The sequence below is a fragment of the Saccopteryx bilineata genome, chromosome 8 (genome assembly GCF_036850765.1).
Source record: "Saccopteryx bilineata isolate mSacBil1 chromosome 8, mSacBil1_pri_phased_curated, whole genome shotgun sequence".
NCBI lineage: Eukaryota > Metazoa > Chordata > Mammalia > Chiroptera > Emballonuridae > Saccopteryx > Saccopteryx bilineata.
The window spans coordinates 52,725,775-52,742,016 of record NC_089497.1 but is presented as its reverse complement, the minus strand read 5'-3'; the positions used below and the strand labels follow the sequence as shown (position 1 = coordinate 52,742,016).

The following is a 16,242-nucleotide window of genomic DNA, read 5'->3' as shown; positions in this document are numbered from 1 at the left end:
GCAGTCCGCACTGTCAGCCTTCACCTCCTCTGCTCCTTTTTCTCTCCTTACCCCTCTCTCAGGGGCCCCATGACTTCCGGAGGCATGTCCCCGGGGTCTCCTTCCACGGTGACTGCATTGGTTAATCATGCAGCACGTGGACCCTTTCTCTCCCGGGACCTTCTCCTCGCTGGTCTGGGGGCTCTTCCTTGAGTCAGCTCTGCCTGGCCCGGCCCCCAGCATCACGTGGTTCCATGTTCCCTCATCCTCTGGGCTTCTCTGGCCGCTTCCTGCCGTCTCCCAGTCCCTGCATGACTCTGGCCCCTGATGAGTCTTGCTGAAGCTGTGTGCTCGTCCTCTTCCTCTGGTCTAGCAGTCCTTTGTGGCTCCTGTTGTGTACATGTTGTGCCAGGCCTTCCTTCTCAGCCTGATGTGCACGCGCCTTCAGTCTGGCCCCGTCTGCCTTTCCAGCTCCACCTCCTCCTGCTGTGGACTCACTTCCCTCAGGATCAGAGAGCCTGGGTTATTTATTCAGGGGCTCCGAGTACTCACAGCCTGAGTGTCCTGGATGCACTCTCCAGGGAGGCCCTGCCCCATGCCTGTCAGCCTCACCAAGTGTATCTCAACCCCAGGCCCAGCTGCCCGGGCCCGCCCAAGGGCCCTCTCGTCACCCCCACTCCCTCTGTCCCTCTTGCTGGTGGGAATCAGTTCATGCTTCCAGTTGCCAGTTCTTCATCAGCCTGACTACTCCTCTCCTCACTTGGATTGTCAGCTTTTGTGGGGAATGGTCTTCCTTCCACAGTTGTTCCCTATGATCAGTAGGTTGGGTTTTTCTCTGCCTCATGTTTACATGAAATGATAATGGTAGGATTCTGGGGTGGGTGGGGCTGGGGACTGGGTGCAGGAGCTGTGTGTCATCAGCAGAGTTGCTAGAGTTGCCAATCTGAGTTCACCCCTTCCCCAAAGGCCTCTGGGAAGGGTCCTCCAGCCAGAACAACGGATTTTATTGTGCAGCCAAGGAGAGAGCAAGATTTGGGATGGGGGAAAGTCTCTTTCTGTTCATGAGCTGGGGCAGTCATGTTAGAGGGCGTCGGCAGGGAACGATGGCATCCCGCACGGAGTCCCCGTGGCTCCAGGCCTGGGCTGGCTGAGGACCCTGCGTGGTCAGGACCCCCTCAGAGCTGGGGGAGGGGAAAGCCTTCAAGCAGAACATAGACTCCAGTTGGGCAGGATTTTCATCTCCTGGATACAGAGTCCTGGACGCAGACTGTGGGGGCTGTGTCCTGGCCGCTGCTGGGAGGCTCCTGTCCCAGAGGGGGTCTTTTGAGATCCAAATGGACACGAGGACTAGAGACCAATGTAGACTCCTGAAGGCCAGAGGGGCCACAGCAGAAGGTGCAGGTCGGCCTGGGCTCCCCTTCTGCAGCTGAGACCGAGAACAACAATTTTGGAGGCGTAGAAACCTGAGCATCTCTGTGTGGCTTCTGTCCCGTGTGGCCTGAGGCAGGGCAGGGCCAGGATCAGTTTTCCCAGATACCCCAGGAGCTGAACCTACCAAACTAACTTTGGCTAAACAGCACCCTTGTCGGTTTCTGAAATGTGCTGTATAAACTTGCTTTTGGGGGTTGTGTTTTGTTTTCCCTCAGCTTTTAAGTCAACAGTCCTTTCAGAAGAATTCCAGCCTCGTCTCTGTGACCTGAGGGGCAGTTGGTATTTTCCACATGCACATCCCAGTCAGCACAGAGACGGGCGTCCGTGAGGAGCAGGGGCGTGGTGGGTGCTCGCCAGCTGGCGCGGTTGGCGTGTCGGGGCCTTGGAGCTGGTGCGGGGAAGGACGGAAACCTAGGAGGAGGCGATGAGACCCCCGGCCCCTGTGGGCCTGAGTCGATGCTGGCCAGGGGCCTTTTCCTTCTTTCCTTCTCGGGGGGACTTAGCTCAGTGCTGGGATCCCTGGTGAGCTGGCCAGTCCTTGCTTCGTCGGAACTGATCCCTGGGGAGGAATAAGCTGAGGCTCCTCTGCCAAAGGGCAGCCCTTTGTCTTAGGCTGGACTCTCACACTTCCAAAAAATGAAATCCGTCACCCTCGTGGACGCCTCGTTACAGGCTCCTGCCACCCCTAGCGTGCACACGGTCAGTCCCAGCATCACCAGTACACCAACCTTTTCAGTTTGGGTGCTAGGGACACCTTCAGTGTCATGAGTCAGTGGCTTGGTGTCCCTAGGGCCACACTCCACCACAGGCCAGCTGCGGACATCGGAGGGCCTGGCCAGTTCCACTGGGCTCCCCCAGCTGTCCCTGGCATTGGCTTGCTGGCAGCTAGGTGTGTGTTTGCTAAGATGGGGCTGGGGACTTCATGCTCTGGGGCTGGGAGGGTCAGGCACGGGGCTTCAGGGACCGGTGTTCGCCCCCAGGCCTGAGCACAGTGTTCTTCCTCGTCTCTCCCTCTGCAGCTGGTCTCCAATGTCCTCATTTTCTCCTGCACCAACATCGTGGGCGTCTGCACCCACTACCCGGCTGAGGTCTCCCAGAGACAGGCCTTCCAGGAGACCCGGGAGTGTATCCAGGCACGGCTCCACTCTCAGAGGGAGAACCAGCAACAGGTGAGTGACCCTCCCCACGGCTGCCTCTGCGCAGCTGGCGGGAGCAGCCTGGAGACCTGCCCCCACCATCTGTGCCTTACAGCGGCCCAGCCCCGCCTCCTGGGGGGGGCAGCCCCGGGGAATGTTTCTCCTGGAGGGAGCCCAGCATTCCTGGCTCGGTGGGAATGCTCCAGGAGGGACTCTGGAGAGAGCTCTAGCCCAGTGCTTGCCTACTACCTCCCGATGTCCCCCTGTGGTTTTGCAAACAAACCTGGCAGCCCAGGTCTGGCTGCAGGGAGGGGCCCTCCCCCCCTCCCCAGGGGGTGATGAGTTGGATTGTGAGAATGTCAGCATTCCTCCTGGGATGAAGGGAGGGAGAAGAAGAGGAGACCCAAGCTGTCAGCCCCCGTGACACCCACACGTAGGCATTTTCTCTGTGCCGAGTTCAGGGGTTTGGTTGGTTCAGAAAAAGGAAGCCAGCCCTGTCTCACCCTAAACCTCACCCTCAGAGGACTTCAGGGCAGGCAAACGGACGACTCACAAGGGTCCCAGACTCAGGGGGCTTCTCCCAGTGAGCCCAGAGCAGAGCAACTTGCCCCAGTGTGATTCTCCTGAGTAAGGACCATGTCAGGGTTCCCTTCCTGTATGCCCGGCATCCTGGGAGGGTCCTGTTCTGGATTCAGGACCACTGTGTCCTCTTCTGTGTGGGAACCAGATAGAGGCCCCGGGAACTCGGAGACAGTGTGGAGCTGCATAGCGTTCAGTCAGGAGGTCCGAGAACGCCGCGCGCCCCCAGGGGGGAGTGGCCGGTGAGCACCGGCAGGGCTCCCACTGGACCCGGTGTGCTCGTGCCTGTACGAGATCAGGTTGCTCCAAACCAAGTCCTCCCTCTTCTCTCATGTCAGTGTCGCCCAAACCCTCAGCAGACGTTAGTGGAGCCCCACTCTGTGCCCTGCACTGTGCCAGGGCCTGTGGCAGGTGTGAACACGGTTGGCCTCTGAGTATGGGGATGGGGAGACAAAGGCCTAGACAGCACAGTCGCCTGCGCCCTCCCTGCCGGCGAGGAGTGGGGGCTGGGCCACAGTGTGAGGGCGTCTCTGACTGTCCGGAGGCAGCTTGGGGGGGGTCCAGTCCAGTGATGGGGGCTGGTGACATCCTGACAGCTGAGCAAGGGGGTGAGGGGCGGCAGCCTTTCTGCAGGCCTCTCCCGGTCACCTCCCTCTCCGCTTCCCTTCCAGCCTGCATGTCTTTCCAGGTCCCTGGCTCGTGCTGTCTGGTCAGAGACCTGGCTGGCTCTGTGCACTCTTCTGGCCCTGTCTGGGCTCCTGGTCCTGCCTCTTGAACGAAATCTGGGCCTGGTGGTGCCCCTGAGAGTTCCCACTGTCTTCTTGACAAGCTTAACTCACACCTGCATCCCTCAAGGCCCCTCCCTCATCCCAGTCCTGGGTCCCGCCATCTGTCACCTACAGCAAGACACTGTGCTTCTCCCTCCACTTTAGGAAATGTCCCTCTCACTCACTCCCGCACCTTGTCCTTTCTCCAGTAAAATTAGCATTCTGCAGCTCACTGTAGGTTGCTTACCCTGACCCTGAACAGGCTAGACATTCCAGAAAATCCAAAGGGACTTGGAGGAGAAAATATGTTTGCTATCCCGTGTTCCAGGCCAAGATGCTGGGGAGGGGCAGTGCGGGGTGCTTCACGGGACAGGCACCCCTCCGGGAGCTCTCGGGCCTCCCGTGCCCTCTGCAGAAAGGGCGACACTCCCAGGTGTGCTGCACAATGGATGAGGGGGCTCGGAGCTATTCCCTGGCTACCTTCTGCCCACTCTTCCTGGCCCTCCGCCTCAGCAACTATAAATGCAGGCAGGTCTCCTGAGTCTAGCACACTTTCTCCCAGCCACTCGACGTTTTCACAGTCGTCCTCTAGTTTGTATTTCTGTCACCAGGAACTGTTTACTGGGAGTTCAGTAAATACGAGATGGCCCTCAGTGACCATGTCCACTGATGCCTGGGAAGAAGCCAGGCCGACCTGCAGAGAGCAGCACCCCTCCAGCTGACCAGTGTTTCCCTGGCGTGGCTGCCGGCTGTGGAGCCAGACAGGCACAGCTCCCGTTCCAGGGAGGCGTCTCGTGGCTCACACTGCAGGGAGACGCGTTAATAGAGCCCTGAGACACAGAGTGCTCGGGGTTCTAATGGAGGCCCCGGGGTGGGGGGAGGGATGGGGATGCTCTCAACCAGAGCCAGGACCCCCTTCTGGGAAGGCAGTGAGCCTGAAGGAGGGTTAGGAGCAGCATATGAGGATGGTCATTCTAGCTGAGGCGTTTGTATGCAAAGGCAAGAACAAACTACCAGAAACTGGAGACACTTCCCGGGGCTCACTCTGTCTGGAGCAGAAGGTAGATTTCAATCCAGGGGGCGCCAGGAGGGGGGGATGGAGGGGTAGGCCGGAGCCAGAGTGTGGAAACCGCGGGGCCAGGCTGGGGCGTGTGCTGATCCTTCAAGCTTCGGGAGGCACAGAGGGTTTTTCCCGGTCAGGTGTGTGAGTAGAAAGACCACTCGCCGGCTTACAGTGGAGGACAGATCCAAGGCACGCGTCGGAGACAGAGAAACCACGTCGGAGACGGAAACCGCGTTGGAGACAGGGAAACCGAGTCGGAGACAGGGAAACCGCGTCGGAGATGGAAACCCGAGTCGGAGACAGGGAAACCCGTTGGAAACTGGGAAACCCGTCTGAGACAGGGAAACCGTGTCGGAGACAGGGAAACCGTGTCGGAGACAGGGAAACCGAGTCGGAGACAGGGAAACCGCGTCGGAGATGGAAACCGCGTTGGAGACAGGGAAACCACGTCGGAGATGGAAACCGAGTCGGAGACAGGGAAACCCGTTGGAAACTGGGAAACCCGTCTGAGACAGGGAAACCGTGTCGGAGACAGGGAAACCGAGTAGGAGACAGGGAAACCGCGTCGGAGATGGAAACCGCGTTGGAGACAGGGAAACCACGTCGGAGATGGAAACCGAGTCGGAGACAGGGAAACCCGTTGGAAACTGGGAAACCCGTCTGAGACAGGGAAACCGTGTCGGAGACAGGGAAACCGAGTCGGAGACAGGGAAACCCGTCGGAGACGGAAACCGCGTTGGAGACAGGGAAACCGTGTCGGAGACAGGGAAACCGAGTTGGAGACAGGGAAACCGCGTCGGAGATGGAAACCGCGTTGGAGACAGGGAAACCGCGTCGGACAGAGATGGAAACCGAGTCGGAGACAGGGAAACCCGTTGGAAACTGGGAAACCCGTCTGAGACAGGGAAACCCGTCGGAGACGGAAACCGCGTTGGAGACAGGGAAACACGTAGGAGACAGGGAAACCCCGTCTGAGACAGGGAAACCGCGTGGGAGACAGGGAAACCCGTCAGAGACGGGGAAACCCCGTCGGAGATGGAAACCGCTTAGGAGACAGGGAAACCCCGTCTGAGACAGGGAAACCGCGTCGGAGACAGGGAAACCCGTCAGAGACGGGGAAACCGCGTCGGAGACAGGGAAACCGGCGCAGATGCTGCTCCATCACCCCGGCCGCCCTGAAGGTGGCCTAGACCTGCAGAGGCCGAGGCTGGGCTGGCGGAGAGGTGCTTCGCAGGAGAAGAGCGCGTCCAGGCCCGGCGGGTGGGAGCGGGCAGGGGGCAGGCCAGGCCCAGGACAGGGGTGGGCGGAGTGAGGGTGTTAGGTTGCAGTGGAAAATAGGAGTGGGCTTAGTGGGTCCAGAAGAATACATATTTGATGTGGCTGGTGGAACCCAGGGACTCTTTGGAAGTTTGGAGCCAGGGTGTGACATGGTAAGGCCGTGTACCGGAGAGACTGGGGCCGACGGGCCAGGCGGAGGGCCGAGGGGTGGCTGTCTGGCCCGACGGCCTGGCCAAATCCCACTGTTGGGTGAGAACTGCATGTGCACGGTGGAGGTGGATATAGAACAGAAAGAACAAGTCCAGAAGCTTGTGTCCAAACCAGCAGGACTTGACCAGTGCTGGACAGGACCTGCGGCTGTGGAGCAAGGGCTGAATCCCAGAGGAAAAAATCTGAGAAATAAGAGCAGTTTAAAAAGAAAGCTGGGGTAGCAATACTTATATCAGACAAATTGGACTTTAAAACAAAGGATATAGTAAGAGATAAAGAAGGCCACTACATAATGATAAAGGGAGTAATCCAACAGGAAGATATAACTATTATAAATATCTATGCACCTAATATAGGAGCACCCAAATATATAAAACAGACTTTGATGGATTTAAAGGGCGAGATCAACAGCAATACTATAATAGTAGGGGATTTCAATACCCCACTAACATCACTAGATAGATCCTCAAGAAAGAAAATTAACAAAGAAACAGCATACTTATTGGAAACACTAGATCAACTCGATTTAATAGATATCTTCAGAACCTTTCACCCTAAAGCAGCAGAATATACATTCTTTTCAAGTGCTCATGGTATATTCTCTAGGATAGACCACATGTTAGGGCACAAAAGTGCTCTCAACAAATTTAAGAAGACTGAAATCATATTAAGCACTTTCTCCGATCACAACGGCATGAAACTAGAAATGAATCACAGCAGAAAAGCTTAAAAATTCTCAAACACATGGAAACTAAATAGCAGGGTGTTAAATAATGAATGGATTAAGAATGAGATCAAAGAAGAAATAAAGAAATTCCTAGAAACGAATGATAATGAGCATACAACAACTCAAAATTTATGGGACACAGCGAAAGCAGTGCTGAGAGGGAAGTTCATAGCACTACAGGCACACTTTCAGAAGCTAGAAAAAGCTCAAATAAACAACTTAACCCTGCATCTAAAAGAATTAGAAAAAGAACAGCAGGTAAAGCCCAAATGTAGTAGAAGGAAGGAAATAATAAAGATCAGAGCAGAAATAAATGACATAGAGGCTAAAGAAACAATACAGAGGATCAATGAAACTAGGAGCTGGTTCTTTGAAAAGGTAAACAAGATTGATGCACCTTTAAGTAGACTCACCAAGAAAAAGAGAGAGAGGACTCAAATAAATAAAATTAGAAATGAGAGAGGAGAAATAAAACTGACACAACAGAAATACAAAATATTGTAAGAAAATACTATGAAGAACTGTATGCCAAAAAACTAGACAACCTAGATGAAATGGACAAATTCCTTGAAACGTACAATCTTCCAAAAATCAATCTGGAAGAATCAGAAAACTTAAACAGACCAATTACACCAAAGGAGATCGAAACAGTTATCAAAAAACTCCCAACAAAGAAAAGTCCGGGGCCCGATGGCTTCACAACGGAATTCTACCAAATATTCAAAGAAGAACTAACTCCTATCCTTCTCAAACTATTTCAAAAAATTCAAGAGGAAGGAAGACTTCCAAACTCCTTTTATGAGGTGAGCATAATTCTGATTCCAAAACCAGGCAAAGACCACACAAAGAAAGAAAATTATAGGCCAATATCTCTGATGAATATAGATGCTAAAATCCTCAACAAAATATTAGCAAACCGGATCCAACAATATATGGAAAAAATCATACACCATGATCAAGTGGGATTTATTCTGGGGAGGCAAGGCTGGTACAATATTCGTAAATCAATCAATGTGATTCATCACATAAACAAAAAGAAGGAGAAAAACCATATGATAATTTCAATAGATGCAGAAAAAGCATTTGATAAAATCCAGCACCCATTCATGATCAAAACTCTCAGCAAAGTGGGAATACAGGGAACATACCTCAACATGATAAAAGCCATCTATGAGAAACCCACAGCCAACATCATACTCAATGGGCAAAAATTAAAAGCAATACCCTTAAGATCAGGAACAAGGCAGGGGTGCCCCCTTTCACCACTCTTATTTAACATAGTCCTGGAAGTCCTAGCCACAGCAATCAGACAAGAAGAAGAAATAAAAGGCATTCAAGTTGGAAAAGAAGAAGTAAAACTATCATTATTTGCAGATGATATGATATTGTATATAGAAAACCCTAAAGTCTCAGTCAAAAAACTACTGGACCTGATAAATAAATTCAGCAAAGTGGCAGGATATAAAATCAATACTCAGAAATCAGAAGCATTTTTATACACCAACAATGAACAGTCAGAAAGAGAAATTAAGGAAACAATCCCCTTCACAATTACAACCAAAAAAATAAAGTACCTAGGAGTAAACTTAACCAAGGAGACTAAAGACTTGTACTCGGAAAATTACAAAACATTGATAAAAGAAATCAAGGAAGATACTAACAAGTGGAAGCATATACCGTACTCATGGTTAGGAAGAATAAACATCATTAAAATGTCTATATTACCCAAAGCAATTTATAAATTCAATGCAATACCAATTAAAATACCAATGACATACTTCAAAGATATAGAACACATATTCCAAAAATTTATATGGAACCAAAAAAGGACACGAATAGCCTCAGCAATCTTAAAAAAGAAGAATAAAGTGGGAGGTATCACACTTCCTGATATCAAGTTATACTACAAGGCCATTTTACTCAAAACACCCTGGTACTGGCATAAGAACAGGCATATAGATCAATGGAATAGAACAGAGAACCCAGAAATAAACCCACAGTTCTATGGACAACTGATATTTGACAAAGGAGGTAAGGAAATACAATGGAGTAAAGACAGCCTCTTTAACAAATGGTGTTGGGAAAATTGGACAGCTACCTGCAAAAAAATGAAACTAGATCACCAGCTTACACCACTCACAAAAATAAACTCAAAATGGATAAAAGACTTGAATGTAGGCCGTGAAACCATAAGCATCTTAGAAGAAAACATAGGCAGTAGCTCTCCGACATCTCTCGGAGCAATATATTTGCTGATTTATCTCCACGGGGAAGTGAAATAAAAGACAGGATAAACAAATGGGACTATATCAAACTAAAAAGCTTTTGCACAGCTAAAGACAACAAGAACAGAATAAAAAGACAAACTACACAATGGGAGAACATATTTGACAATACGTCTGATAAGGGGTTAATAACCAAAATTTATAAAGAACTTGTAAAACTCAACACCAGGAAGACAAACAACCCAATCCAAAAATGGGCAAAAGAGATGAATAGACACTTCTCCAAAGAGGACATACAGATGGCCAATAGGCATATGAAAAAATGCTCAACATCACTAATCATTAGAGAAATGCAAATTAAAACCACAATGAGATATCACCTTACACCAGTCAGAATGGCGCTTATCAACAAAACAACACAGAATAAGTGCTGGCGAGGATGTGGAGAAAAGGGGACCCTCCTGCACTGCTGGTGGGAATGCAGACTGGTGCAGCCACTGTGGAAAACAGTATGGAGATTCCTCAAAAAACTGAAAATCGAACCGCCTTTTGACCCAGCTATCCCACTTTTAGGAATATACCCCAAGGACACCATAGAACGGCTCGAAAAGGAGAAATGCACCCGCATGTTTGTGGCAGCATTGTTCACAATAGCGAAGATCTGGAAACAGCCCAAGGGTCCGTCAGAGGACGAGTGGATTAAAAAACTTTGGTACATATATACTATGGAATACTACTCAGCCATAAGAAATGATGACATCGGATCATTTACAATAACATGGATGGACCTTGATAACATTATACGGAGTGAAATAAGTAAATCAGAAAAAAAACTGAGATGAATCCATACATAGAAGGGACATAAAAATGAGACTCAGAGACATGAACAAGAATGTGATGGCAACAGGGGCGGTGGGGTTGGGGGAGGGGGGGAGGGGGTGAAGAAGGAGAGAGGGGTTAGGGGAGGGGAGGGGCACAAAGAAAACCAGATAGAAGGTGACAGAAGACAATTTAACTTTGCGGGAGGGGTATACAGCACAATCAAATGTCAAAATAATTAGAGATATTTTCTCTCAACATATGTACCCTGATTTATCAATGTCACTGCATTAAATTTAATAAAAAAATATTAATATTAAAAAAAAAAAAAGAGCAGTTTACATGGCCAAGGTCTTGATCTTGGGAATCAGGAGAATGGCAGTGTCATGGGCAAAGACAGGGAACTTGTAAAGAAGAGATGTTGGGGCCCTGGCCGGTTGACTCAGTGGTAGAGTGTCGGCCTGGTGTGCAGGAGTCCTGGGTTTGATTCCCGGCCAGGGCACACAGGAGAAGCGCCCATCTGCTTCTCCACCCCTCCCCCTCTCCTTCCTCTCTGTCTCTCTCTTCCCCTCCCGCAGCCGAGGCTCCACTGGAGCAAAGTTGGCCTGGGCGCTGGGGGTGGCTCTGTGGCCTCTGCCTCAGACGCTAGAGTGGCTCTGGTTGCAACAGAGCGATGCCCCAGAGGGGCAGAGCATTGCCCCCTGATGGGCGTGCCAGGTGGATCCCGGTCGGGCATATGCGGGAGTCTGTCTGACTGCCTCCCTGTTTCCAACTTCAGAAAAATATTTTTTTAAAAAGAAGAGATGTTGGGGAATGAAAACCAGGGAGGGTGAGTATGGTTTAGGGTGAGGGGTCAAGGTCATTAGACATCAGGTGGGCCGCTGGAGACTCTGGAGCCTTCGATGGGAGCTGGGGGATGAGAGGTGACCACCGGACAGGAGTGAGCCCAACAGAGGTTTCAGTGAGTGTCGCCTGGGGCCAGGAGGAAAGGGAGAACTAGAAAAGGCCCAGGAGGTGGGGAGGAGCCTCAGGGACACACGAGGGGTGGCTCGGCCTCTGGTGGGTGAGGAGGACTGGGGTCTGGACGGCTCTGGTCCTGGCGAGAGAATTCCGGGAGCGAGCCTGGCTGGGTGGTGGGCTGTGGCACACTGGCCCCCCTGCAGCAGGCAGGCCTGGAGGAAAATGCAGGTCAGGGGCAAGGTTCGGACCCCCACACAGGCTGACTTGACCCTCCCCTCCACCATGTGGCTCTGCTGGCCCCTTTCCCAACTTCTCTCCCATCCCATCAGCAAGTCAGCAGGTTTTAACTTGTTTCTTAAAGTCAGTGTGCTTCCCCTCCCCCGGCCCACTGTCCCCTGTGTGGAAGTGGAGCCCCCACCTCCTCCCCTCATTTGTGTGGACCCTGAGAAGCCTCCTCTTCCCGCGCTGCTTCTCCAGTCTGGGTCAGGGACGCTGCACAATACCCGCCAGCCTGTTGCCTGGAACAGGGCAGATGCTCAATAAATATTTGATGACCTATTGAATGGATCTCAGTCTGACGTGCTGTCAACAAACCCATCCCCATTTACAGATGAGGAACCTGGGGCTCAGAGAAGTTCAGTAATTTGCCCATGGTCACACAGTCTCAGGACTCCAACCCAGGTGCTCGGGACTACAGGGTCACCAGGAAACACTTCCCCACGTGCACCAAGAGGCAGGGCTCCCAGGGAGAGTGGGCCAGGTCACTCTGGGGGCAGGACTCCAGCAGCCCCCACACTCAGGTGTTAGCCCCACGAGTTTCAGGAGAGCCTGAGAGGTTCTCTTGCAGGTGGGGGCACAGGTGTGGAGGAATCAGCTGGAGAGGAGAGGGGGCTGCCAGGCAGGTGGAAGGAGCTGTGACGAAAGCATCTGCTTCCCTCCCCAGGAGAGGCTCCTGCTGTCTGTCCTTCCCCGTCATGTTGCCATGGAGATGAAAGCAGACATCAACGCCAAGCAGGAGGATATGATGTTCCATAAGATTTACATCCAGAAACATGACAACGTGAGGTAGGAGTGAGGCTGGGGGCGGGGGCCAGGTGGGAGGACAGAGCCCTAAAGGAGACGGTGGACGTTCCCACTCCCTTCCCTTCACGGGGGCACAGCCCAGAGGGTGCTGGTGGCTTTGGAGTGTGGGCACCCCTCTAGGTCTGTTAAAGCGAACTTTTATCAGGGAGCAGGGGAGGTGAGGCTGCAGGGAGAGAAGATGGAAGGAAGGAGGAGAAGGAGAAAGTGATACCACCAGCTATTGGGGAAGCTGCTAGCCTAACAAGGGAGGTAGAAAGCACAGATGTGGGACCCAGATGTCTCCACCATCACCTCGATCACCACCACCCAGAGGCTTCCCTAGCTTCTAAGCCAGCGTGTGCCAGGCACTGAGCCACACTGCCCACTTCATTGCTGAGCCTAGACAACCCTGCAAGGTGGGGACCCTTACCAGCGTCCCTGGTTTAGAGACTGAGCTCAGAATGGCTAAGACCCTGCCCGCGGTTATTCAGCCAGGAAAGGTAAAGCCGGGCGCACCCAGGCCGGCCCATTCCAAAGCCAGTGCGCCTTCCACTGTGTGTTTGCTGCTTCCCTGGGCAGACGCCACTGACAGCAGAAATGTGCAAACAGATGTAGATTAATAGAGTGCAAAATCTGCTTATGAGTTCCACGGGGACATGAAGCCATACAGCAGCCTTCATCCAGCGTGGCCCCATAATCCTCCCATATGCCCAGAAAAGGAGCTGCTTTGCCTTTGGGAGAGTTCCTTTTTCCCTGGACAGGTTTTCCTGGGACCAAGGTTCCTCTAAGGTTGGTATAGAGAGCCCTTTGGAGGCTTGGGCTGAATTGTCAGTACAGGGATTGAAGGAATAACATAAATCATACACACACACAAACATCCATCCATCCACGGCGAGGCTGATGGCTGCAGCTGGGGCCAGGGGACCGTGTTCTCATGCAGAGTGGGCAGAAATCTCCTGGTTTCCAAGGGTACCCTGGAATCTCAGATGGCCACTTCTGCCTGTGTGTCCTTTAGCCATCTCTCAAACAGACCCCAAGCTTTTGGGAGAAAAATGGACCCACACAAGATTTTGTTGCAACCCCCTTGAAGCCCACCCACACTCCACTGTCAGGCAGGGACTGTCAGGAAGCAGGCTGCCCTGGCCAGGTCTCTGTGCTCAGGAGGGGCCCTGAGGGGCTGCAGGCTCAACTGACTGCGCTTGGAGTGGGGAGGGGGCTCTGGGCCTTGGTAGGGGGCTCTGACTGCTGCTTTCCTCTGCTCCTCCTCGCACCCGCCTCCGTCCTCGGTGGAGGAATAACTGCTAACAATAGTTAATACTTGTAGAGAGATTTCTGTCACCCATGCACTAGTCTTTGTGCTTCCATATAATCATTTAGTCCCCACAACAAATAGAAGGGGCTGGTACTGTCGTTATCATCCCCATTTTACAGGTAAGGAAACTAAGGCACAAACTTGTCTATGATCCCATAGCTGGGTCGGTGGGAGCATTGCTTTTTGATCCCAGAGTTTGTACATGGCCTGACTATTGGACAGATGTTTTTATATGCCCAGGAGAAAAGAGTTACATATGAGATTGTGTGGGAAAGAGGTTTAGGGGGTCACCAGGCTCAAAGAAGACTCAGAGGAGAGAGGAGAGAGGTTGGGCTTCCAGCGTGCACACGCGTGTGGGTGTGCATGTGAGAGAGAGAGAAAGACCGAGGACCCACGGGGGCCTTTCCTGTTTCCTGGCAGCTCCTACAATCTGGAGGACTCGACCTTATGACATGTGAGAAACGGCCTTCTCTTTTAGAACAAATCCCAGAGATCCCCAGGTTCAGGTGGGAAGGAGTGTCCTGCCGAGCAGTCCCAACACATTCAAAGCCCTGGGCTCCCCTCTTCTGGAATTTTCTCTCTTGGTCCTGTCTTCCCCTTCTCACTGGCCCTGGCATTGTTCCCAGCGAAGCATGGACGAGAGGTCTTCCCTTGATTGCTCCTAGCACAGCAGAGCTCTGATCAGATTTCATTAAAATATAACGTGGAACACGGAGCAAATTCAGAAAATCCACTGCTCAGACACATCACTCACGGCACAGGTTCTCAGCCTGGCTTGGCTAACAAGCCCTGCACACCCAGCGCCCTGCCTCTTGGCCCTCTGCCCCCCCCCCCGCCCCCCGGCCTACACACACACACACACACACACACACACACACACACACACACAGGGCAGGGGTCCTCAGTCCTGTCCCACAGTCAGTCTTGGCTCGCAGTGCGGAAGCTCACTTTGGAGCTGGCCCGACTCAGTCCTCTTCTACCACCACAAGGAGTGGCCCCTGTGAGGGTGACACCCCCCTTCCCACAGAGGCTGTGACTCGGAGTCGATTAAAGAGCAGCACCCTACACTCAGTGGCTGGGCACGGGCTCAGTGAGAGGCAGACCCCAGCCCTCCCGCTTGCGGACGTGATCAGGGTCGATGACGGCAATCAGGAGAGAGATGAAAGGAGAGAGATCAGGATGCCATCATGTTCATCGAGACAGACAGACGTAATTCTGACTCTGAAATCGCCGTTGGGAAGTGGCTGTTATGCATCAGAGGCTGGCTGCAAGCAATCTCGTGCAAACGCCCTTCTTCCGTTAGCTGCCCTGGGCACTGCCCTGGGAGGAAACATACTGCTTGCTCCATTCTCTTTCTGGGTTCAACTCTGGTTTGGGTTGGCGGTTGAGTAGTAAGTGGACGGGTGACAGACATCACAGTGTGGAAACTCACTTTGAAACTGGGCTTGTGGTACAGTGGTTAGGCCCAGGGCCTGGGGTTGGGCAGCCCTGCGTGTCACACCAGCATTTCCTGACTGTGTGGCCCAGGGCAAGTGGAACGCATTGAGCCACTCTGAACCTCAGCGTCCTCGTCTACGTAGCAGGGTAGGAAGAGTGCCTCCATCATAGGGTTGTGAAGAGTCATTGAAACCATGCAAGGAAAGTGCTTGGCACAGGATCTGGCACAGAGCAGTGTTCAGTAATTGGGAGCAGCTCTGATTGCTGCTACTGTTATTATTATGATTATTATCACACTCCTATCAACAAAGAAAGGCCTGGGGATTCTCTCGCTGGACAGTGGAAGGGTGATGAGTAACATTTGTCCACTCTGTGTGGAACAGCAATATTGAGAGAGGGCGATGACAGGCTGTTCTCTAGCCCCACTGAGATCAAGGCCATAAGGAACATAAATCAGCTCTGCGGAGTGACAGATTGGGACTGGCTCTGTGGAAGGGGAAGAGACTAATGGGGGAGGCAGGGAGGGGTGACAGGCGCCACCACTCTCTGTGGCCTCGTTTTCCTCCGGCCCCAAGGAGGAAGCTCGTGCAGCAGACAGTTGCCGGGACGGCCAGGAGCTTGCCGGATGTGTTGGTGCTGAGCCACCCCCGGCTGAGCGTGGGGGCAGGCCAGGGGCCATGGGACTCCGGGAGCCCCATAGAAGCTCTCCCGTCTGAGGCGTGGTGACAGATGGGGATGTTTCCTCTGCTCTGAGTGGACAGATCAGCGGGGACCAAGGACCATTGCTGGGATGTTAAGACCTATGGCTTGAGAGCCCTCTTGCTTGTCCCCACCTTTCCCCCAGATGTCTGCCCCTCCTGTAGTTGGCAGTGCCAGGGTCAGAGGTGGGCTGTGCTGTCCCCATTCCTGGGACAAAAGCCTTCAGCACATGCTAGCGCAGGCTGCTCTGGGCTGGGAGGAGGGATGTCGGGCGTGGAGGGAGGGGCCGGCCGGAGAAGTACCACACCAGGAGGAGGCATGTCCCCATGGTCATAGTAAAGGTACAGATGCAGCCGGAACCCAGGTGACACCAGGGTATCCTTGCCAAGAGGTCACCATTGTCGAGCAACATGAGTGTCTGTGTAGAGCAGACAGGGTCACACCCCACTCTGCCGCTTCGTAGCTCTGGAACCTGGGCAAGTCACCTAATCAGAACCTCAGTTTCCTCACCTGTAATATGGGAGTAGTGATGTCCACTCATTCCTCTGTTCATTGGAT

The 16,242-nt window shown here is 52.7% G+C and overlaps 1 protein-coding gene across 1 annotated transcript in view; it reads left to right on the top strand.

Moving 5' to 3' along the window:
• Nucleotides 1-16,242, top strand: part of ADCY5 (adenylate cyclase 5) — a 165,777-nt gene that overhangs the window by 88,797 nt on the left and 60,738 nt on the right. The window contains exons 2-3 of the mRNA XM_066240786.1: nt 2,430-2,579; nt 12,118-12,239. Coding sequence (XP_066096883.1) covers nt 2,430-2,579; nt 12,118-12,239 — 272 coding nt within the window. The remainder of the gene's footprint in view (nt 1-2,429; nt 2,580-12,117; nt 12,240-16,242) is intronic.